Source organism: Bactrocera latifrons, unplaced genomic scaffold (genome assembly GCF_001853355.1).
Source record: "Bactrocera latifrons isolate USDA-ARS-PBARC rearing strain unplaced genomic scaffold, ASM185335v1 scaffold_13, whole genome shotgun sequence".
Lineage (NCBI taxonomy): Eukaryota > Metazoa > Arthropoda > Insecta > Diptera > Tephritidae > Bactrocera > Bactrocera latifrons.
In genome coordinates, this window is record NW_017534741.1 from 2,251,401 (window position 1) to 2,277,240 (window position 25,840).

Below are 25,840 nucleotides of genomic sequence, written 5' to 3' on the forward strand. Positions count from 1 at the left end.
GCGAGTGAGTTGCAGTTACTGCACAATGATGACGTCGCCGGCATTAGCTGAACTGCCAACAACAAACGCGTTTACTCATGTTTTTGGTTCTCATTAGCTGGTGTTTCAGGTAACTCACGAGCGCAGTTGGTTTGTTATTGTTTGCACAGGTTTGATTCAACTGACATGCTAACACACTAAATACAACGATTTCATTTTCCTTGTTTCTCTTTGCACTGCTCATCTCGTGGCGCGCACGATGCTCAGCGCAACCTTTCGTGGCTCAATTGCCGCCGTGCTATTGATGATGCTGTCGCTGAGTTTGCTACTACAACAACTTCACCTACTACGATGCGCTGGCCGTTGCTCGTGGCGTTTGTTGTTCTTATATTACTGTATTTGCAAATACAATAACAAACATTTTTCATTGCAAATACCGGTGTTGTAGGCAAAATTGGCAGCGACGCTCCGGCGAACTAGACATTACCGCTTACAATAACGGCTAGATGAGTTGGCAACACCGGCGCACGATTGTGTGTGTTGCGCAGCCGCAATGCGATTCTTTAGCGCACATGTGTGCCGACTGTGTGTGTGTGTGGGGGTTTGTGTTTCAGATTGTGTTTTGTGTATTTGCGAGTGCATTTGCAATTTTCAATTTGGCGCCAAACATTCAATACACGAAACAAGTATAAAAGGCGGAGAACTTTTGTCACTGACAGCATATCATTGCGAACAATAGATCGGAGTCAAAGTGTGCGGCTCCAAACGAATTTTGCGCTAAATCATCCCAAAGAGGTTAGCGTTGAGGCAGCTGTCGACAGGATCACAAGCGGCAAGCATAAGGAATATTTCGAGTGTGAAGCGATTTCTATTGTGTGCGTGGCAAAGTGTCAAAATCAAGAAAGATACAGTTTTAGTGTTCAATATAACGGTGTGTGCTGCATTTTTTCGAGTTGATACCAAAAAATAAGGTCTTTAACAAATTTCGTTTTCTTTCTATCACTTGTGCGGTGTTTGTTTGCAGATTCCCCAAAAACAGTAGTCCTCGAATATTTGTGTGAGGATTTCTTTAACTCCACTGAAAATGAGAGTGGTGAGTATGAAAATTATTTCGAAATATATGGGCTTGTGTGCGACTTATGTATGATAAGGACGGTGTTTATTTTCTAGTTTCGAAAAATTGAATAGAACATTTAAAGGCAATAATTAATTGTGGGAACATGTAGAAGTATGAGGGAAAATTAATTAATTTCTAGAAACTGTGAAATAAGAAAATAATAATCCAACAAAAAAAGTTGTGCTCAAAAGTGTTGTTTTCATTCATTAAGTAATTCCAAAATAAATTTCAATATTGTGTGTACAATCAAAAAGGGGTAAAAATATTAAAAACAAGAAAAAACGTTAGCTTCGGTGCACCCTTCACAAGTGCATTTCTGTTAGTAACTATTTGTTCAGTTTGTATGGAAGCTATATGCTGCAGTAATCCGATCTGATAAGTTTTTTCAGAGATTACATTATTACCATACAATCTCTTATATATGTTATAGTGATCCGATATCGGCAGTGCCGACAAATGAGCAGCTTCTTGAAGAGAAAACGACGTTTGCAAAATTTCAAAACGATATCTTAAAAACTGAGGGACTAGTTTGTATATATACAGACAGACAGATAGATGGACATGGCTAAATCGACTCAGCTCAGCATACTGATCATTTAAATATATACTTTATAGGGTCTCCGACGCTTCCTTCTGGGTGTTACAAACTGCGTGACAATCTTAATATACTCTGTTCAGGGCATAACTTAAAGCCAAAATTGAAAATAGAAGACAATGATAATTTAAAAAAAGTTAAGTAATGCATAYTTTTTGATTTTCTTAAGAAATACTTTGGATTTTCGATTTGTTTGAAAAAAAATGTAATTCAAATTTGGACTAAGTTTCACATTTTGAGTGAAAATTTTAAAACTAAAGTTTGAAGTCGTTGTATGAAAGCTCATATTGAACCATGGACAATTCTAATTAATAGCGGGGACCAGTAATGATGGCTTATGTGTGGCCTCCTCTGGTTAAGCGTTCATGTATGCTATTTTTTCAAGAAATCAAAGACTGATATTAAGGTTGTAAAATGAGCTAAATTATATAATTAAAAATTTCCAACTCAAACATTTGTTTATAATTGTCAATATATTAGTTTTAAATACAAGTTTTTTAAACTTGATAGAAATATTAAAAAAAAATGTAAGAATTTGAAAAATTGCCAAATTTCGGAAGTATTTGAGAATTGTGAGAGCTTTATTTTTTATTCCCCTTTCCAATTGTAAAAAAAAAATTTGAAAAAACTAACTATTGCAACACTAAAAGTTGAGTCCAAGAAGTGTTTACTTTACATTAAATCTAAATTAAAAAGCAGCTTTAAGCTCTTTTGGCCATGATACAGTTATCTTCTTCTGAATGTCATTGAGCTTTTTCTGAAAAGATCATTGGTACTTATATAAACACTTTCTGAAAAAACGCGTTTGCTATTTTTATACCCTGAACAGGGTGTATTAAGTTTGTCACGAAGTTTTGAATACCCAAAAGAAAAGATCGAATACTCTAAAAAAAATATATATTATATTAGTAGCTGAACTAGTCCCTTAGTTTCTGAGATATCTGCTTAAAACTGCTTAAAAATTCAATTCTTATAATATTTTCACTTTTCAAAAATACGAACCATTTCAGTAGGGCATCGAAAAATTTGCACACAAATAACGAAATTTGTTTAAGGCCATGAGAATAGATAGGTGAACATAAAGTAAATAGCAACCAATTTTTTAAGGAAACTTACTACTTAACTTGAATTTTAAGCTTAAAATATGCTTTTAGAGCTTTAAAATGTAAATAACGGCATTTATTTCTCTGACCCGATGCGATTTCAAATGCACACTCTTCTTGAAATAGAAAACAATTTTTTATTACATTTTTTTAAATTATTTTCATCAAAGTCTCTTAACGCAACTTTTGTTTACTAAAAGATAAAACATTTTTATTTATCAGTAAAAAACTTAAACATTTTTGGTTGAAGTTGAACCTTTCAAAGCTTTCGGTATAAATTATTAAATAATTTTTATTTGTATCCTCTTTCTTAAATCTATTTTGTATTTAATTTTTTCTATTTTATTATTTATTTTGTTGTTGCTATTATGCATTTTGATTTGAAAGCCTCTTTGTACGCGGATCTACCAATCAGTCCAGTATGCCATGCAATCAATTTGATATTTCCGACTAAATGCCTCACTTCACATGCATAAACAACAACTAGCCGACAGCAACACGGCATGGCAATGCCTTTGGCAAAATGTTGCTGCAACATGTGTCTGGCAGCACAAAGCATTTTCGGAAGACGCGGCAAATACACACAAAAGTACAGAATATGTACATATTAATGGAAAATTCTCAAGCATTCGCATAAATTATTGAGTCAGGCGATTTTCTCCCACCACGCAGACGTGACTATGACAGCGGCGCAGTGAAGATACCGTAATAGCAGCTAGTCCGCTTTGATTTGCATAAATTAAAATTCTCGTGCGATTGGCAATGCGATTGCCGGTGGCAGCTTGTCGGTTAGCTGATTTAGCGGTTTAACCATTTTTTATCAATCAACATTGCCACTGACAAGCCGTCTTTCTGCGTTGGTTTTTGTAGTTTTTGTTGGTCTGCTGCGCTTCCGAAAGTAACTGCCAAAATAGACACGCGAGCAGCATTTCCCAATCGGAATTTTACGGAATTTCCTACTGACGAAATTCGCGCGCTAAATGGAGAATGAGAATGAGAAAAATAAGCGGAGGCAGAGGCCGCGAAGAGTTGGCCTATTAATTGGCTGTTACAGGCGTTTAGTTACAGTTTGATACGGCTATGATATGTCAATCAAGTCGGCAAATGATTAAGTCGTTCGAGTAATGCAATTTCAGGGCAGTAACGGTAGTAATCTTACTAATAACCGTTATAATCATATGACTTTGTTGTTATACTCCACTTGGGCCGATTTTTGGGTTGGTCATAAATGGCCATTAAAAGCGTTTTCGGCTTAAACTGTAACTCTATCGCCCGAAAAAGCATCGCAAACAGTATGAAAAAGAACACAACAACAAAATCAAAATGCGCTACGCAGCAGCAACAAGGAGCTACGCGAATATGCCCAAAGCGCAGCGCGCGTATTTCGTTGGTGTGTCGAAGTGCAACAAAAATTAGTCACGATTCGTGTGTTGTCAGCGCTGCCCTGACGCTGCAACTTGCCGCGCTTTATTTGATTTTCATTTTTCATTTAATTTTTATTTTTTATTTAATTTTCGTGTTCTTCGTGGATATTGCCATTACGGATGCGCTTTGCGCAGCAATTGTTGCAGCTGTCGGGCGCTTTGGCAATATGCACCGTTTCTTTTGCGATTTTCATTTTTACTTTTTGTTGTTATTGCAAATTTGATGCGCTGCTGGGCACAGGCGTAGCCGAAATGCCCGTTGTTCTGTCGCAAATATTGCCGCATGCAAATACTTGTGGCGCAGCAAATGTGCAGACAACCGTTTGTGGCATGTTCAGCAGTTTGTATGCGATGGCCTTTTACATCCATCCAGCCATCCACATACATATATGTTTGTACAACAATGCTAAGTTGTCATTCCACTTGTTCGTTGCCGCTGGCAAATGTCAACTATTTAAACCGCATTAGTTTTTATTGTTATTATTATACTTTAGATTGTTGTTTTCTATCGCTTTCCGTCGCCCTCACCTCTTCGGCTTGGGGGTTAGCCTATTTTGCACGAGTTCACTCGCCTTCGTGCGATATGTTGACAATGTTGCCAACAGTTATGTCACACACATCGCGACTGTGGTGTAGGCTTCGCTTTATCACAGCCGAATTGCAGAATTTTATGACGGAACTGACATTTGCAGATGCTGATGATGTAAATACTGACAGCGTTTGCTTGGATAATTAAAAATAGCATTGCCAGTTAGTTAATTTGCAAGCTATTTTTAGTCAGTGTCGATTAATTCTACAGCTTATAATTAAACGCTGATAGGTATTACATAAGCTGCCCAGTTATTGAGTCATTTTATAAGTGATAATTGCTGGCAGTTAATTGGATTTGTAGTAAGCGGATTTAGTTTGCATGAAGTTTCAATCAAATTGCTCACATTTCTTCAGCAATTCACGAAATAATTTCAGCAGCATAATTAACGAGGTAGGGGATTTTTTGTGCCTGATCTGTCAGTCTTTAATGATGAGCAAAAAGCGTTGAATGCCTTTATTTTCAGAAATTGCGCGAAAAGTGGGAGCTGTCAAGAATAAAGTGCTTTGGCAGGTCGTCAAGAAATTGCTACTATAATAAAATAGAAACTTTTCTTAATTAGTTTCTGCCTTATGTATAAGCTGCTATGCTACTCAAAGTGGTATTTGGGGTTAAGAAAAAAATTCAAAAATAGTTCAAGTTTCACTAATTTGGATACTTTATTTGCCATTTGACATTTAAATATACTTTTCGAGATGATACAAATTATTAGCTAGAGAGTTTTTTGAACTTTTTTTAATTTAGTTTTGAAAAGTAGAAGATACTTAGATGTGCTTTTTCTTAAATAAATGTTTATAAACAAAAAAAATTGCAAGCAAAATAAACCCCAATTTCGTTCATTTGCCGTAGGGATGTGAATAAATGCAAATAACAGAATCAAAGGGTCTGAAATTTAATTACCTTCCGTGCAAAATGTAAAAGATAGAAAAACCCTGTTTTTACTATGTAACAGGAATCGTGGATAGGTAGGTGGATAGGGAGGAGTGCAGCCACCGGGCTTTCAATTTGCACTGTATGCGTCATTTCGATACCTTTGCCCTTAAACCATTTGTGGCTCTCTTTCAAACTACTTATTTTCGTTATGTTTTTTTAGACGGCGACCCACGAAGTTATACTTAACCGGAGGTTTCGTGGGATAGTTTAGAGCTTGGAGTAGGTTATGTTTAGCAGATTAAAATTCTGCACTCTTGCGTTCGATTCTCTCCCCATACTATAAGAAAAAAACCAAAAATTCAATATTTGGTTCCTGATGTGTTCCAAGTATACTGTTCCTGGTTTATGTTAGAGCAGAGCATTCAGAGAAAAAGCGGTAAAAGGTTTGGTTTCCTTACTTCCTTCTAGCTTGCAGTGGACGGAAATATTGTTTTAAGGCAGTTTCATTTTTAACGCATACTCTCCAAAAGGCCGATACCCGCTATAGTAGGTGTAAGTCTGTATACACTATTACTGAATCCATGTAATATGTCTCTAGCTCTAGGCTTGTTACACTATCGGCTTCGCTATTTTGCAGTTCGTTATTGATTTTCCTCCACTCTGAGCTATGTATTTGTTCAAAATGTGTATATAGCTATTTTTGCATCGTTTCCATTGAACGCAAATTATTGACATATGCAGTTGACTTACCAGTGAGCTTAAAGTCTTCCTGCAATCTTTGACTACTCTGGAATTAGCCTGGACAGACAAGACCAGCAATGTATCCTCCCACAGTTATTCAATAGAATTTATCAAGTCTTCTCGATGTATAATCCTTGTAGTTGGATAGAGTTCAATACCATGGGATTATACACTTGCCCTTACTCTGCGGTCCATTTTGGACCCGTCGATGATAGATGTTGAATCAGCCCCCCTACTAAACTTCTTCCCTATTCACGTCTAAAGGATATCCTCTACCGAAAGTACCTATACAAATCTATCATTGGGCGGATATACTCTGAGTTATTTTAGCTTTTTTGTTTGGAGGTTTACAGCCTTTAGCATCATCATATAGCTTGAATATATCTGGCAACGATTTATGAGCCGAAATACACAAATGTTCAATAAGGTGGCAAAAACAAATCAATAATTTTTTTTCGCTTCCTACCCTGAAAAATATTTTTTGACGCATCACCAAGAATGCCATTACAAAGATGAGCTCTTAATTGTAACTCTGATGGTTCTCGGCCTTACATTTTTCCATTTTTTCATATTATCAGATAGATAAGTTCATATCTCGTTTCCAACTACTTGAAAAAATATTTCAACTCATGGATTTGAAGGAAATTGAATGCTCTACAAAATGATCCTTAACGTATTTTTCGTTTGCCTAACAGTTTAAAAGATATTAAGGATTGAAGTCTGATTAGTCTAAAGTAAAAAAAAAAAAAAATTTAAATATTGTAACACATTGAAAAAGATAATTATAATTCGGAAAAGTAAGTGTCAAAGTGACGGTCAGTCAGTGAAAAAAATAATAATTTACAAAGCTAGCGTAACACTCTAAGTACAAGAAATACGAAAAAAAAAATTCTAACATCTCTTTGCTTCCCTTCTCTGCACACTTAAAACAAACTTCAACTTGACACTTCAAAACCACATAAATGTCACTTAAAGTTTATCATTAAAGATAACTTAAGTTGCGTTTAAATAAAACCAAGCGGTATGCGCTTATCTGCGGCAAAGTGTGAACACATAAATACATACATAAATATGTCTAAACATGCGAGCACATCTACTTATCATAATTTTCTGCAGCACCTTCGTGGTGAGCAGGCAACTTGAAGTGCAGAAACGATGTACAAGTAATTTTAGCCAAACATGCAACCAAGAGCGGTATATGTACATACATACACATATACATATGTGTGGTGCATTTTTTTGCTGTTGCTGCCACCATGGTTGAGCGTTTGAATGATGACTCTGGCGCAGTTGTAAAACAAACTTGACAGACAACAAAAGAAAAAAACATATGCTTAGTTGAGCTAGAGGAAGAGAGAGAGAGAGTGAGAGGGAGCGAATAGTGAGCTGGCGCTGAGCAATAAATGTCAAAGAACGCTTTAGAAGGTGCCTCAATGTAGCACAAAAATAAAAAAATTCAAATAAAAACTTAAAAAAAAATTAAAAAAATAATAAAAAAAAAAATCAAATTACCAAAGTTATGGCGAAGAATATCAAACGAACACACATAAAGCAAAACTATTTGTAGCAACAATACCAACAGCCAATTGTTAGCAGCCAGGGGAAGCACTTAGTTACTAGCAGCGCATCCAAACATAAATCTTTGGCAAAAGATCTTGGCATAAAATTTTAAGTTTATGATGCCGCAAAGCACAGTTGCAATAAAAACGGCACATCTAAGTAAATCAAAAACGTGAGAAGATGCATGAAATGACTATTACAAAAACTAAAAACAGCAAAAATGTGACAAAGAAGAAATTCCACAGCATGTTTTCCACCTGAAAAAATAAACAAATAAATAAATAAAATAACTGTAATCCGCGCCAAAACAGCAAACTCATTTCTCATGCAGACAATCGCCACTCGGAGGCTGCCACAGCGTATACGCAACCTGGCGACTGCCGGTGTAGCGGGCGGCAAGCGGCAGCGCAAAGCAGTTAAGCGTTGATTCATTCATAGTTTTATATATACATATATACACCGCGTGCATTCGCAATGTTGCAGCGTTAGTAGTGACTTTGGTTGTGGCTTTTTTTTTTTTTTTTTTTTTTTTTTTTTTTTTTTTTTTTTTTTTTTTTTTTTTTTTTTTTTTTTTTTTTGCTGTGCTTGTTGCAGCGCCGCTTTTGTTGCTGTTGCTGACCTACCTCCCATTTTAAGTTGAAATTGACAATTATTTGAATCGGTCGATCGAATTGCCATAAGTTCGGTGCAGGCATATGCATATGGACACATGCAAGCACACACACTTAAACACACTCACATGGCTATGCGCATGCAATATTCGCTAAAAATAGGAGTGTTGCTTTGAAGCGAACTCTCGTTTGAAGATGCCACCAACAAACTGAACGTGTGTGTTGTTATTGTTGCTGTTACTAGTTGGGCTGTGTTTTTGTATTTTTGTTGTTTCAGCATGCCACTATGTTTTATTTAGCAACATTGCTGGCAGTAGCTTTCAGTTCACACTCATTGCCAACTGACCTACTAGTAGGTGCACACCAGCAAATCTGGCGAAAATATATACGCGAGACTTATTGCTAATCTGACATGAAAGCCTTTATGTATACCTATTTGGTTGTTCATATGCCTGCAAATCGTTGTGTTTGGTTTTATTGAATTTTATATTTTTCGCCTTTCGGTGCGCAGCGATTCCCTTCACTTTGGGGCTAATGATCATCGAAGTGTTGCTGGCGACGTTCATTAGCCTGCTGTTGTTGCTGGCTGCAAAGATGATACTGATGACTTAATTTTTCACGTTTTGTGTGCTTTTTCGTTTAAGAAATGTGAGAATTTGTAAATTGCATAGGCAGTTAACTGCTATGAGAAGTAGATTTCAGAGCAATGATGGTTTTTTAAAGCTGTGATATTTTTGAGATAACCTGTGAGTCAAAACAACTTGTGGGCAAAGAGGACCAGGTGCATTTTTAATATATAAAATATATTTTTAATATATAAATATATAAAAAGTCTTTTTCTTAATTTAGATCGGTTTGTTTATATGCCAACTATAGGCTATAGTTCTCCGAACTGAACTATTTTTGCAGAGATCATAGCAATCTCTGTGCCAAATTTTGTGAAGAGACATGGTCAAATAAAAAAGTTGTCCATACGAGGACTTGAATTGTAACGATCATTTGTATGACGGCTATATGCTATAGTAGTCCGATTTCGACAAACGAGCGATGCTTAAGAAAAAGAAATGATATTTTAGTTCGAAATCTAGAAACTGTATGTCTTGTTCGGCTGTTTACAAAGGGTTGGATATGGCTAAATCAGTTCAGCTCTATATTTCAGTATCGGCCTAAAAAAAAAAAGCTTATTTTGAGCTAGAACGATTAGTTTTATAATTTGACCTAAAGACTAAAACTTCATTAAATCGGGTATTGACATTTTTATTCATACATAGGAAAATCCCAAAGAAAATTTAAATAATATCTTTGTCTTAGAGATCATAAGTATCGCAATATTTAATCTACGAAAATATTTTGTTCTTTACTTTATTATTTTGTATACACTCCCGTAAATATATACATATCTACCTCTCCAATTTCAGTTTCTCCTCATATCGCTATTAGCTGTAGCGCAAAGTGCACGGTTGGACAACAAATACCTGCCTCCACCGGCAAGTGCAGCCAGCGCGGGTGGTGGTCCGGGTCTGCAAGGTCCAGGCGGTAGTAATTTCGGACTTGGCGGTTTTTCAGGCGCCGGCGGTCCTAGTCGCCCCATAGGCGGCGGTGGAGCACCCGGTGGTTTTGGTGGTGGTAGTGCGCCCGGTGGTGGTTTTGGTGGTGGCGGACGTCCTGGTCCGTCCGGGCCTGCGCAACCTTCTGGCCCACCAATACCAATATTGTCGTACGTAAACGAAAATGATGGCGATGGCAATTATCGCTTCAGTTACGAAACTGGTAATGGCATTAAGGCAGAAGAAGAGGGCACAATTAAAAATAAGGGCTCAGAAAATGAAATTGCCTCTGTAATGGGCACGTATTCGTACACAAATCCAGAGGGTCAACTTGTCGAAATTTCGTATCTTGCTGATGAGAATGGCTTCCAGCCATCTGGAGATGCTCTCCCAACCCCACCACCGATTCCAGAAGAGATTGCTAAGGCTTTGGCGGCACAAGGTATCTCTGTAACACCTGGTGGTGGCTACACCGGCGGACCTGGTACTGGAGCTGGTGGTGAGTTAGCTGTCACTTTTTAAGTGTGATATAAAGAATTTGAATCGAATTGATTGTTAATATTTGATGCCTGTTTCTACCTAATTACTCTTAAAGTTGTTAACTAATTAAACTTAATGGTGTACTTAATAGCATATGGCGGCGCAGGTGGTGGAGCAGGAGCTGGCGGTTATGGCGGTGCCGGACGTGGCGGTGCTGGAGGTATGTTATTGAAAGAAGCAAATTAATGTAAATTTTCAAATAAATTATTTCTTCTCCTTTTTTCTCAGGTGGTTATGGTGGCGGATCTGGACCCGGCGGTGCGCCAGGTTTCGGTGGCGGCGCTGGTGGACGAGGACCTGGTGGAGCTCCTGGTTTCGGTGGAGGTTCTGGTGCTGGAGGTGGTTCAGGTTTTGGTGGTGGTGCTGGCGGTCGCGGACCAGGAGGTGCGCCAGGTTATGGCGGTGGACCCGGTGCTGGTGGTGCACCTGGTTTTGGTGGTGGAGCTGGTGGTCGTGGACCAGGAGGCGCACCAGGATATGGTGGCGGTCCGGGAGCGGGTGGTGCAGGCGGAGCTCCAGGTTTTGGAGGTGGTGCTGGTGGTGCAGGTGGTCGGGGACCCGGCGCACCAGGAGCAGGCGGATTCGGTGGCGGAGCAGGTGGTGGTMGTGGTGCTGGAGGAGCTGGTGGTGGATATAACTATAGCCCCGGCGGATCAGGTGGTCCTGGAGCTGGAGGAGCTCCTGGTTTTGGTGGTGGAGCTGGTGGTCGTGGTCCTGGAGGTCCTGGTGCTGGTGGCGCTCCCGGTTTTGGGGGCGGCGCTGGCGGTGCTGGCGCTGGAGGCTATGGTGGTGGTTCCGGTGCTGGTGGTGCACCTGGCTTCGGCGGTGGTGCTGGAAGACCTGGAACCGGAGGTGGTGCCCCTGGATTCGGCGGTGGTGCTGGAGGTCGTGGAACCGGTGGAGCTGGTGGTCAAGGCGGTTATGGTGGAGGTGCTGGCGCGCCTGGATATGGTGGCGGTACTGGTGGTCGTGGGCCAAGTGGTCCTGGCGGAGCACCCGGCTTTGGAGGTGGTGCTGGTGGTCCCGGTACTGGTGGTGCACCTGGCTTCGGCGGTGGTGCTGGAAGACCTGGAACCGGAGGTGGTGCACCTGGATTCGGCGGTGGTGCTGGAGGTCGTGGAACCGGTGGAGCGGGTGGTCAAGGAGGTTATGGCGGAGGTGCTGGCGCGCCTGGATTTGGTGGCGGTGCGGGCGGTCGTGGACCAGGTGGTGCACCCGGCTTTGGAGGTGGTGCTGGTGGTTCCGGTGGACGCGGCGGTGGTGGCCCTGGCGCTGGCGCTGGTGGTTTCGGTGGTGGTCGCGGCGGTGCTGGTGGACCTGGTACACAGTACGTGCCACCAGCTACAGGTGGTGCTCCCGGGGGTGGACCAGGTGCTCCCGGTCGGCATGGGAGTGGTGAATTCAATCCACAAACCGGCTATAATTATTAAAATGTCGGAGTTGATATCAAACCTCGAGACGATCGCCCTCCACAATACGCTGACGTTATTCCAAAATACGCTGCCCTTTATACACCTAAATACTCATAAGTGCGCACTTACTTGAATTTGCGACAGTAAATTAAAGTCCTTAGCGACCAAATGTGCCTCTTTAGCGTTATTTTATTTTCGCAAGTTAATACTGCTTTCTCAATCACTCAAACCTTCAGTTCATATGTTAATTCAATCCATCCACTATACATCCAATTCTAACTTACTATAAACAAACTTGTGTACATTAATATTTGTATAAACCGTTATGTAATAATAATTCGTTTAAGAGAGTGAATATTTTAAATGGCTAGTGAAGAAGAAAATGAACTAATGTACCATTGTAAAATTATATTTTTTCTGTGAATGTTAAAGCTATAATTTTTCTGTATGTAAATAAGTATATGTTTGATTTTTTCCTTTAGTTTTTCCCTTTCCATTTTTGTTAACATAATTGTTTTCTGTCTCTTTTTAATTGTAATGATTTCTATGTACTCGTATTTAGGAGAAACAAGATGTATAAATGAACGAATAAAACCATGTTCGAAAAATTAAGTATTCTCTGTGTGTTTTCCTTTATTAGAAGGTAGAAGGTCTTAATTAAGATCAAAGGTGGAGATAGGTATCTAGATTTACACCCTACAACACGAGTATTATTTGTTTTACCCAAGAAAATTCTTAATTTTCGTTCCAAAAGTTCAAATGCTCTCAGAAGCTCTGACGTCCTCAAATTCTCAGAAATCTGCACTGTCCACAAGTGGAATTGAATGTTCACCCTCCCATTGACTAAACGAAACTGTTTTTCCAAAGTGATAAATCAGTTTTCCAAGTTTTTGAACATGGAAGGCTGTTGTTTTAACTGTAAAATTGCCAATTAAAGCCAGAGAAGTACCTTCACGGACATAAGGCGTCTAAGTTATATGGTGACCAGGGCGAGTTTTCACCCGATTTTATATAGGCATTGTTATAGGAAAAACACTCTCTTTCAATGTTATTAAGATAACTCACATATTGCCCGAAGTATGTGGTATAAAGTAACTTGAAAGTTCGAAGATCTTTATATTAGGTATATGGGGCTAAGGGAAGCATTGACCCGATTCAACCCAATGAACTATTCAACAATCAGAAAAGAATTTTCTCGGAATTTCAATTATATATCTCACATATTGAACGATGTTTTCGGTAAAAACTATATGCACTAAGTCCACAGTACCTAGGGTTTTAAAGTGTTTAAATTTTTTTTTATAATAAATAATAATATAAATTGTATTATATGGGAAGTAGACGTGGATGTAACCGATTTCGCCAATTTTTACACCCTAATACAAAACTGTCCGAGAAATTTCACGTACCAAACATGATGCGGCAGGTCACGAGATATGTGATTTCACCTGACCGGTCCAACGCCCATTGTTAGTCTTCATTTTTTTGCCAAGATATGTGAATACTTAGTTCCATCATGTCGGAGAGACAGACAGTCACCCGGATTTCAACTTTTGTCGTCATCCTGATCATTTATATTATATTATATATTCATAACCCTGTATCTATTTCGATTAGTTTTAGGTGATACACATAACCGTTAGGTGAATAGAACTATTATATTGTTTGTAGCAACATGTTGTTAGAGAGTATAAAAATGAGGTAGCCTGGAAGCCAAATCCGGTGGATAAATGGTTGATCGATGGTATTCAATGCTTTCTTGGCTTTAAATTCCGTCACAATCGTGAGTCGTTGCAATGGTGCATTATGATCTCGATCCATGAATTCATCTTCCACAATTAAAGCCGTTTTCTTTCGGATGTTCATGCGCAAACGCCTTAATACGACCAAATAGAATTTCTTACTGACCTTCCGAAATAAATTAATGAAGCACCAAATCACGAATATCGAAAAATACTCGTACAATGAGCATCACTTTGATTTTTGAACGGCTTTGGAGGCTTTTGTTTTGGTTTCGGCTCGTTTTTTCTCCTCCATGAATGTGGGATCGGTATTTGCACGATTATGCATGTCAAAAGAGTCCTATTTACGGTGCTCTTTTTAAAAAATAATTCAGCTTTATTGCGAGGGGTCAAGCAGGAACGCTTTTAATACCCAAAATATTCAAGAAACTCGCGAGCGATATCAAGCTCTCTAACACTTTCCTGCCGATTTTCAAGCATCATATCCTTCACTTGTTTAATACTTTCATCAGTTGAAGAGTTCCACATACGACCTACGTATACAAACTAAACGATTATTTCGGATTTCATAAATGTATCTAAATCAATAAATAAAAAAATTTAGTTGCCATTTGTTTGAGTGGTATGTGCCATGCGAAAAGATGCCTATGGCCTGAAGCCCTCTTAAGTGTGCACCATCTTCATTAAGTAATAAAACATACGATTTTTAAGAACTGTGATTAGCAATTAGTTGCAGAAATAAAGCCTTCTATGTACGATTGCCTTTGGGGATCTTGTAAAAATTTTAATTTGATTGTAGTTGAAAGTAATAAAAACAACACACAAATACATACACATTGGTGGCAGATGTTAATTTGTGGAGTAGAGTCAATTAATTGCAGGTCCAGCGCCGATTCCCACACATTGCAACAAAATATGTTGCATTGCACGATCAATGAATGAATTATATAATCAAACGATGGTGAATGAAGGTGGCTGATAGAGATATTGAAGAGGCGCAAGTCCGCTATGTTGTTGAACTAACACGTTAATTACACTCTTATACTAGAGCATTTGCGTGCATTAGGTAGGGTTGCTATTTTAACTGTTCATAAAAAGTATATACTGTTATATTTCCTTCATTGTTTAGTTCTTTCATTGAGCGTGAACACTACTAATGAAGATTAAACCCTAGGTGACAAATATATCATCTTGTAACGCTCTCCTAAAACTGTATAGTATAAGAGCTAAAATTGGTATAAGGTAAGGTGAGAGCCAGTGATGCCAGTTGCATTGCCGTTACGTTACGTTCATGAGAAATAATCATCCTTGAGAATGTCGGAGCTTAAAAAAAATCAATAGGTTTCGCGGCCTCACTAACGATACTTCTTCTAGCACTCATACTGCGGGATCTCCAAATCCTTTAAGCGTTGCTAAGGTCGCAAACGTGCTCCATCTTTCCCTGTGGGCTTGCTTAGAACATTTCCTGCAGTCTTATCCATCTGTCGGCCCCATACTGCATGCATGTGCTGCCACCTTATTATTTAAGTCTTTTAAGTAGAACCACCCTAATCTACATTTATGATGAGAAATGCGTGCAAAATGTATTCTGCTTCAACATTATGTTTATTCTTATAAGTACACAAACAAGCACTTAGACATTATTGCTTCGCATGCATTTAATTATGTATATCAATTTAAATATGTGGCGATTATATAAAATTGGCATTTTTCAAGAAAATCGCAAACGAAGACGTTCCGTACCCGTTAGTGAAAAATGTTGCAAGTCAACTGCAGTCGATGAATAAACATCTGTATGTATGCGTATATGTATTTGTGTTTATGTATTAATGTGAAACTTGCTCATCTCTATCTGGCTGGCTTAGTTAGCTCATAATTTGGTGCAATTCGTTACAACAATAAAAAGCACACAACACAAAAAATTTTTGCTGCTTTGATTTTTTTGCATGAAAAGGCAAAGTTCAAAGTTTTCAGGTTTATCGCTCACTTTAATACTCACTTTTCATAGCAAGTACATAACATGTATGTGCGTTGCGGTCGAGATTAGTAACGGCGTTTTAAGTAAGTGACTGGTGTTGCAAGCAACGGTCGCTTAAATTTGTTGGAGGTGTTTGGCCATAAATACATTATCATTACCAGTGGGGGTGAAGGGTCGAGTCCAACTGTAGGTTATTATATAGTGTTTGGACACTCACTAAAAGGAATAATTAATGAGCGGTGGTATCAATAGTCAGATAAAAAAAAAAAAAGTTAGTAAGAATAAGTTATTCTTAGGCTAGGTATATATGTATCTCGAAATAACATAAGTGACACCTTATAATTTAAGTCGCGTTATTGCGTTACAATGCTCTGATATAGTTTGATATTCAAATGTAGGGTAGTCGAAAAAGTCTTTGTATTTCAAATCAAACTTTAACATTTTTTATATTTATAATGAACCAAATATGTATCATTTTGATCGCCCACTTTTGACATTTTTCTGCTAGAGACATTATTCCATCAGTGTAAAACTTTTCTGGTTTCTCGGCAAAAAACTGCGACAAATAGTTTTCACAGGCTTCTCTTGAAGCCAACTTTACTCTATTAAGGGAGTTCTACATTGAAAAACACAAATGGTAGTACGATGATGCAAGTTCAGAGCTATATGGTGGATGCATCAAAATATTCCCAGCCAAGCTCTCCCAGTTTTTGCCTAGTCATCAAAGATGTGTGTGGTCTAGCGTTGTCCTGATGTGTGACGAAGCCCTTTCTGTTGATCAGTTCACTTTTATTTCACTTTTATTTCATTTAGCGAAAACTCTAACCATTAATGTGCTACACGAACTGATACAGCACCGTCTCCGTAATTTAAATTGCAAAATATAGCGAATTTCTTCACTATTTTCACTCATTTTGAACAGGTGTAATTTTTTCAACTTTCCCGTATTTAATTTTGGTTTAATAAAGCTGAAAATCTCACTTTCTAAACACTATATGGTATGGCACAATGTGATTGGTAGCTCAGGAGATATACGACTGCAACGAGATCTATTGAAGAAATAAGAAAATTATTTTTCAACTACCCAATATTACGACTTACGAACTTTTGTTTACTGGCGTATAATATCATACAAAAACTGTTATTTATCAAATCTTACGAAAGATTATTGAAACGGTTCGCGCAGTTCGTCATACTTTCCTATAGTTACCGTTTCTAACGCATTAATAAATATTGAAGTGTTCCGATCTGAAAAATTTGTTCAAAGATTATAACATTGCCGTCTACAGAATAAGGATTGTTCAGCTTCTGTGGCAGATATATGCAAAGTTCCAGACCGAAATATCACAAACTGAGGCGGCCGATTGATTGACGGTCGAGCTTTTCAAACACGACGGCGAAGAACTGATAAGGAGCATGTATCAGTTTCTGTGTAAAATATGGTCGGACGAAAGCATGTCAGACGATTGGAATTTAAGTTTGCTTTACCTAATCCACAAAAAGGGAGACCCCACAATCTGCGCCAGCTACCGCCGGATAAGCCATCGCACATAAGGCAAGGCTATATCGAGGGTATTGTATGAAAGATTAAACCACACCGTCAACAAACTGAATGTACCTTATCAGTCGGGCTTCAGGCCAAGAAAGATAACCTACCATTCGCAAAATCGTGGGAAAAGAGGGGAAAGAAGATCGACACACCACCTCTTCGTCGATTTGAAAGCTGCTTTTGACAGCACGAAAAGGAGCTGCCTTTATGCCGCTATCTCTGAGTTTTAATCCTCGAAAATTTAATACGTCTGTGTAAACTGGAATATCAAAAGTTCCGTCAGGATCGCAAAGGACCGCTCCAAACCGTTCGATATCAAACAAAGTTTCAGACAAGGCGACGCCCTATTTTCAATCTACTGTTGGAGAAAATAATTCGAGCTGCAGACCTGAATAGAAAAGGTACAATCATCTACAAGAGAGTACAACTGCAGGCGTAAAACCATAAATACCACCATAAAAACCACGCCGTTAATTTCACTTTCTCCAGGTTGGACGGCAAAGAGCTGAAGGAAATATACGACGGCTACGCTGTCTATCCGAGTGGATGAGAACACAAATACCCACCAGGGGAAGCAGAAAAAGAGAAAGACCGAGGTGGAGAAGGTCCTGTCTACACTTGGAATCTCCAATTGGCGCCAAACAACGTAAAAGAGAATTTCTGCAGTCTAAGAATTCTTTCAAGCTCTCATTTCAACTAACCCATCAAAACTTTGCAACAAGAGACGAATGACAATTCTAAATATGGTCCATAAAAAGTACCATGGTGATTGGCAACATTTTTGGCATGAAAATTTGTATGAATACCTGTTACACTATGCAAAACGATTTACATATTCGATGTCCTATATTTTGCATCTATCATCGACTTATGTAATTGCAAGCTACTAAAAATTAAAAAAAAACAAAAATATTTTAAATTTTAATATTATATATTACTTTATGCAAATTGCACTTTACTATAGACTAAATCACCATAAAATATATTTAGCACCCGCTTTTTATTTATTTGTTTCTGAACTCTTCAAAACAGTTATCCATTGACATTTGATGACTATGCTTTTGTCACGTTTTTGTTATAAAAATCCGAATGCGCACACATTTCAGCCGTCTTGAATCTTCTTATTCGCATCTTCACCGAAGTTGCACGAGAAAAGAGTGCGGCAAGTAAACTTGAAATGAATAACAAATATTGTTAAAGCAAACATGTTGTCGAGTCTTTTTTGTTTCATTTTATAAGTTCTTAGTGCAGACGAGTTGATTGTAATTTGTTTACACGAATTGAAGTTTAGAGTTGGAACGACCCCGCTAAGCTTGAGGTGAGGTTCGCAGCAAGAATTATATAAAACAATAACACAAACTTCATTCTTCAGTGGCGGTAAAGTATTTTATCGTAAGATCAATTACAGAAATTTGGTTAATTAAAATGTACTTTGTTTGATGTGTGTCACATGCGCACATCCCATGCAAATTTTATAAAGTGCAACCATAATGTAAGTTGAGGGTTTACCGTTTCTAAGTAAATATTAGTAAATCTATTCGAGAACATGTTCGTAAAATAAATGATAAATTATTATCATTGAAATTATTTTAGACAAATAGCGCATGTTTATTAAAAATTACTAGAAACTAACGCAACCTTTTCTTACCCCCAACTGGAAAATGCGAAGATCTTCGTCCCTTTCCATACTCATTTGAGGATTTTCAAATTTCCGTGTGACATTACATCGTATAATCTTCAATAAAGTACAGTTTGGTGCCGCAAATGAGTATATCTGTCAATGATGAACTTAACTCTCCATAAATGTAGCAAGAAGTAGTAAAATTTCGAAAACTCATACGACGAAATATTTTTTCTAGGTTGGTATGAAAGTCATTGGTATCTGTGCCAAATGTCACATCAAAATAATCATTAGTGTTTAGTATAAGCTTGCCTATCGGAAGTATGTGAAGTACCTTCGGCGATTTTTGCGATGAGTGAAATTATTCAACAAAGAAGTTCCATTAAATTTTGTTTGAGGAATCAAATTTCTGGTACCGAATCGTTCAGAATGTTGGAAAAGGCTTTCTGTGATAATTGTTTGTCGCAAACAAATGTTTTTCATTGGTACAAATTATTCAAAGAAGGTGAGAATGCATCAAGCAAGGCCACCAACATCAATAAAATAAAAAAATTGGTGCTTGAGAAGCGACGATTAACAGACAGAGATCTTACTGGCGTTGTTAGAATATTGGAAGAAGCAGTGAAGGCCACTTTGAAAGAACATTGGAGCCTAAGAAAAGTGTGAGCATGATTGGTGCCAAAATCAATTTTTTTTTTTTTTTTTTTTTTTTCGAAAAACAGAATCGTGTTAATGTTTGTGCATTAATGCTTTCCGACTACCAGGATGCCTTTGAACTTATTATTACTGATGATGAGTCTTCAGTCTATGCTTACGACCCGGAAAAAAACGATCAGTCGGCCGGTAAAAAAACCACGTCAAAACTGGTCAAAAATCAAGGCAATGTTGACAGTTTCGTAAGATTGTTGAGGTGTGGTGCACTCCGAGTATTTCTACCGTCCAAACTGTCAACCGGGAATACCATTTGAGGATTATGCGTCGTTTGGGTGAAGCTAATCGTAAAAAGAGAGCGGACGACGATGATGCACTATCGCTTACTTCTCTGATTCTTCGTAATTTTTTTTTTTTCTAAACTTTTTAATCTATCTCGTGCTGCAACCACCGTCTTTGCCTCCATGATATTATTCAGCAAACTCAAACGATCGTTTCGAGGAGTCAATTGAAGACATTAAACGTGAATCGTTACTCGCATTGAAGGCTATTCCGGAAACTACTATTGCGATGATTGAAAAAAACGTTGGCACAAATGTATTAGAAACAAAGGGGATTACTTTGAGTGACATAGATTGTGAAAAATAAATAAAGAATTTTAAAATGAAAATTTATAAAATTTATGAACAAAGTTTTACAATTTTTCGTCGATTAATGTTAGAGTTATTGTAATCAAATTGCGACAACATCGAGAAAACGACTTTAGTTTCATACCAAAAAAGACGAATTCGGTACATTTCACCCTAATGTCAATATATTTTACAAAGACTTTGTCTTAGCATCCATATACCCAATATAATAACTTCTGCCAATTTATTTATTTGACTATGTGCATTATGTGAACTTGCTTTAGACTTCAAATTCTTTTGTGCTAAAAATTTATAAAATCGGTATATATTTTCCATTACAATTCCCAAAATAAAAAATATTCATATACACAATAAATTGAATTTAGTTTCTATGATAAATACCGGTGTAAACTCAAGCTATCCTAACAAAAGAGTATTATTGGTTTAGTTTATAAAATAACTGCCATTATCAAGTCGGCACCCTAAAAGTATGCAGTGCATTGGTGGAATTTCTTACTAATTATTTATGTTTGGAGAGCTTTTTTAACCCTTCATATACGATTTCATAAATTTTTAAGCAATATTATCTATACAAAAATATTAGGTTGTCAAAAAAGTCTTGCGGCATTTCGAAATACGGCATATTTTACAGTACTACTACGATAAAGGCAAAATGCATCTCAAGCCGCCAATAAAATTTGTGCAGTTTATGGACCCGATACAGTTTCCATTTCCACCGCCCAACGATGGTTTCAACGTTTTCGTTCTGGTGTAGAGGTGGTCGAAGGAGCGCCACGCTCCGGAAGGCCTTTCGTAGAAAATTGCGATAAAATCGCTGAATTGGTCGAAAGAGACCGGCATAGTAGCAGCCGTAGCATCGGTCAAGAGCTGGGCATGAGTCATAAAAAAAAATTATTTGAAGAATTGAAAATTAAAAAAAATTCAATAAAAATACCGCAAAACTTTTTTGACAATCTATTACATAAACATATGTACATGCATACGCCAGCTAAATAATGTAACTATAGTATAAATCAGAAAAATAATGGAACTATTGAATGAGTTGGGTTAGTATCAACCCGATTTTACCTATTAACGTGCAACATACTAAAGAACTGTATCCTGGGTTTCATTAAGGTACCTCATATACATACATTCACCAATCATATGGAGCAAGGCCAGTCGGTTGTTCGAAAATCCTGGTAATAGTTATATGGGGGTGAACCCTTCGGGCGATTTTATCCATTTAGAGCACAAAGACGCACTGTTAAGAGTAAAACATGTTCTGTAATTCTAATTGAGATAATATCTATAATGACGGAGCTCCCGTATATACAAATAGACGGACAGAGGGACATGGTGCTCTGTAAGATATCTGACATCATATTAAAAACCAGCAATTTGGATTTTCCATGCACATGTATTTCATGTAATTGAATTACTAAAAATGACTATTTCATTAGATTTAATCAGTAGTAGTAATACATAATATAAAAGATGCTTAATTTATTAAAAAACCACACACACAAAAAATGTATCTGAATTAAACTTAAAACACTTAGCGAAATAACTTGAGCAGCAAACGATTGAAAAAGTAAGTAAAATATGAAATCTAATATTATATATCTAATATAGAACCCGCAGGTAACTGTTTACGTATGAGTAAGTAGTTGTTGGTATGGTTGCTTAGTTCTTCGTCTGTGCGGCCTTTTTGTAGCGGCGATATTGATTGTAGCCGAAAGGGTTCACCAGCTGATTGGGCCGTGAGCGCAACTCTTGTGTCGCCAATTGCTGTTGTTGTTGCTGCTGCTGCTGCTGTTGCTGTTGTTGTTGATGTTTCTGTTGCTGCTGCTGTTGCAACGCTTGCTGTTGTTGTTCATGTTGTATATTCTGCGGCTGCTGCGTGAAGTTTTGACCACTCAAATCGCCGAACTGACCCGGAAACTGGCCTGCACCTCCCAAACCAGCGCCGCCCAAGCCAGCGCCGATGCCACCGCCGAAGAAAGCATTAGCTTGTGGCTGCTGCTGAGCGCCTGAAAACTGCGCGAAGGGCGGTTGCAGCTGACCGGCTAGTTGCTGCTGGTATGCACGCTGTTGTTGTAGTTGAAATGGCGTCAATTGTTGTTGTTGGCCGGGTCTTAGCTGCTGACCGCCGGCCAATTGTCGAAAGGGTGTTTGATAGGGGTTCAAATTGGGGTTGCCTGCTTGCTGGTAGGGTTGCACGCTCGCGATGTACTGAAGTGATTTGGCTATTGCGTCGGGTATGGGGGGAGGCGTTGGTATGTGGGCTCCCTCAGCACGAAAACCTAAAGTGAATTTAAAATAAAATAATTTTTTTTTCTATTTAAATTATGTAATCCAACGGCAGCTAACCATTTTCATCGGCGATGTAGCGTACGGTGATGGGTGTGCCCTCCGGTGAGGTGTACGAGTATGAACCTTGCACCACCTGCGCCTCCACATCTTCGCCTAGGCCCAGATTCTTTACATACCCCTGCGCTTGAGCGGTCGTGCCATCTGCAGAGGCGTAGCCATATGAAAAGCTGCCGTCGTAGTTGAGTTCGTTCTGATAGGCGGTGATCGGCACGTAGTTCGGTTGGTCCAGTCGATTGTAGATGCGAAAGGGATTCTTAAAATATATGGAAGCAAAAATGTGCATAATTAAATTTCATGAAAAACATAATCAATTATGTGGGGATATTAAATGTCAAAAGGTTCTTTACCTGCGGCACTATGCTGGCGAGCGGTGAGATTGGCGGAATTGCGCCCAAAGTCGTGCCAAGCGGCTGCAGCGTGTTTAGTGCGTTCGGAAAGCCTTGCTGCTGTTGGCGTTGTTGCTGTTGTTGCTGCTGCTGCTGCTGCTGTAATTGTTGTCGTAATTGCGTCTGCTGTTGTCGCTGAAACGGTGATTGATTGAAGAGTGAGTTCTGTTGACAGCGACAAGTGTGCTGCGACAAGCTAAGCGATAATACTAAGCCGGCTAAGAGCTGGAAAATATGTTGATAAGTTCAAAATAAAAGGAACATCAGTATGTGAACATAAAGCAATTTTAATTATATGCAGTTATGCAGAGGTTATATGGATTACTACATTCGTCTGATTTAGTTGTTGCATGTGTAAGTAAATACTTTCAGATATACTTTTAAAAGTATCTGATATATTTCAATATTAAATTAATTTAGCTCGACATTTAGACTATATATATCTTAATAATGTATGGGACTAAAAAATGTTATTTATTCGCTCCTGATTTATTTCCAAATTTTTTCTTTAGTTTAGCTACTTTCGTATTAGATTCCGATTTTCACTTGCGACTCCCCAAAAGATTTAATAGAAATGCCTCTCTTTCAATTTTAATTACTGAACGTTTTTTGTTGTTATTAACTTAAAACTAAAGTCTAAAATTATTGACACTTTTCATTAGTCAATTATATTATGGGACTTAGCAAATGATTTTCTGCGAATTTTTTATCTCGACATATAATAATCTATGTTAATATCCAAATTGAAAGGTACAGTTGATAACACGGCTTCTCCGCTTTCCTTTTATCGGAAAAACATAGATATTCCTCTCTAAACGAGGTATTTTATCACTAAATCTTCCAAAGCGTTCAAATGACCGTCTTTGAGACTTTAAACCAAATTTTTAAAATCCAGGTTTTTATTTTTCCTGAACTTACTGCACGCCTTTTCCTAATTACATAAATAGCTGTTAAATTTTTCAGTAAATATTTCTCTTCTTCTTTCGTTTTTCCTGATAATAATATGTACTCTACCGTTGTCTACCCTGAGCGATCTTTTGATCGCCAGAATTTGTATGGAATTTTATGATATACTATATATTTTATCGGTGATAAAATCTCAAACTTAGCCCAAATCCGCACATTTCAAACTTGCAGGAATCAAAGCCAAGGAAATACCGAAAGGATCGGAATCCAAGCAATGAAGAAAATAATCAGAATATACTTCAGTTGATGGAACTGTTTGGAATAAAGTTCACCAAACTCCTGAACCTAGAAGATCTCCGTTTCTTACAATTTTTCATAGAAATACCAACTGAGATATGCGAAACGCAGCATTATGAAGGCCAAAGTGCGTTTTTGTTGATACTTGGACTTGCATAAGAAACTTGAAAGTTTCATATTTATGGAATAAGAAAATGAAGTCCCGTATTTTTTCACGAACAATGAATAGATATCGTTTCACAGAAATTATGCGAATTATACGATTTGATAAAAGAAGCGAGCGGAGTTAGCGTTTGCAGACTGAAAATTTTTGTTCTCAACTCAAAGGTATGGAAAAGATGTATAGAAAATAGTAGAAATTAATCCGAAACTGCTACAAAATAAGTGCAACAATTACTATTGATGTACAGCTTTTTGCGACAAAGATGGGATGCCGATTTATACAATATACTATATGCACAATAAACCCGATAACTACGGAAGCTAGTTCTGGTAGGGGGAACGTTGAAAGTAAATATATTTTGAATGGATTTCCGGAAAGATAAAGATAAGACGAGACAGTCAGCAATACCAATTAGTGAATTTGTTGTTTTCAAACTTAGTGAACCATTTATAGGATGCGCACGATATATAACCGCAGATTGGGTTTTTGCGAGCACATCTTTAGCAACAAAACTTTTCTCAAACAAAAAAAAAAAAATAATAATACCTTAGTAGGAACTATTCGAGCGAATAAGGGAATTACCCAATCAGTTGACCGCCATGGGAAGAAATTGATTTATATACTATGTTGGTAGGCTTAGTGTTAAGTTTGCCACGATTTTGTAACACTCAGATACGATGGACACCGTAAAAAATACGATGGAGATAAAAAAAAACCTATATAAAAAAAAAGAATACTGTGTTCATCATTTTTACATACCCGGAAATTCGACTTATCCATTGCAAATGAAACGTTTGTCACCACACCGGAACTATTTTTCCATACACTTGTTGTATTTGTAAAAAATTATCGTACACTGCTAAATATGTTTTGTTTGTCAACTCCAAACACAATGCGGCAATTAACTTCCCACCTGCGATCAGCGCTTGTAATGAGTCGAGACAACTTTCGATTTCTGGAACATTGTCGCGCTTGAAAGTACTTTCCAGACTTTCCAGCGAAATTTATTTGTTGTATTGTGAGAATTTTCACCGACGCTTTCGCGGCACTTTGCACGTCAACAACTGCGATATTGCCGATAAGAGGCTGGTGATTTGTATTTATTGGCGTGTGTGTGTAGGTTCAGCACACAGGTAATCCCTTAAAGGCCGCGCTGCAACTAATTTCCAGCCACTTAAGCGCTTTGTATTTATAGAAACTCCTACGCGTGCGAGTTCAGTGGAAGTCATTTGAGCGCGCACTAGAACCTAGCGCGGGGTCAACGGGGGCGCTTCATGTTCACTTTAGCGGCGCAGCTTATTTATGCCTATGAGCTAAGCATTTTTTGCCGCCCTAAGCATGAGCTGTAGGTTAGACAGCAGGCGGCTCATGTGCCCTGAGCTGCCACAAGCGCGCTATCTGCCAAAGCAAGTCTGCAGTTCAGGCCGGCCAACGAGCTGTCGGTAGCTGGC

The 25,840-nt window shown here is 38.1% G+C and overlaps 2 protein-coding genes across 2 annotated transcripts; one reads left to right on the forward strand and one right to left on the reverse strand.

Annotated features, from left to right (window-relative positions):
- Positions 1-723: 723 nt before the first annotated feature.
- On the forward strand, positions 724-12,208 carry LOC108978921 (glycine-rich cell wall structural protein 1). Its single transcript, XM_018949437.1, has 5 exons — positions 724-910; positions 1,004-1,072; positions 10,011-10,638; positions 10,771-10,839; positions 10,908-12,208. Exons 2-5 carry the CDS (start codon positions 1,064-1,066, stop codon positions 12,107-12,109), a joined length of 1,908 nt encoding a protein of 635 aa, XP_018804982.1. The 5' UTR covers positions 724-910; positions 1,004-1,063; the 3' UTR covers positions 12,110-12,208.
- Positions 12,209-21,766: 9,558 nt separating this feature from the next.
- On the reverse strand, positions 21,767-25,535 carry LOC108978944 (signal transducer and activator of transcription C). Its single transcript, XM_018949464.1, has 4 exons — positions 25,149-25,535; positions 22,985-23,248; positions 22,635-22,890; positions 21,767-22,567 (listed from the first exon to the last, which is right to left on the reverse strand). Exons 1-4 carry the CDS (start codon positions 25,167-25,169, stop codon positions 21,948-21,950), a joined length of 1,161 nt encoding a protein of 386 aa, XP_018805009.1. The 5' UTR covers positions 25,170-25,535; the 3' UTR covers positions 21,767-21,947.
- Between the last annotated feature and the right edge of the window lie 305 nt (positions 25,536-25,840).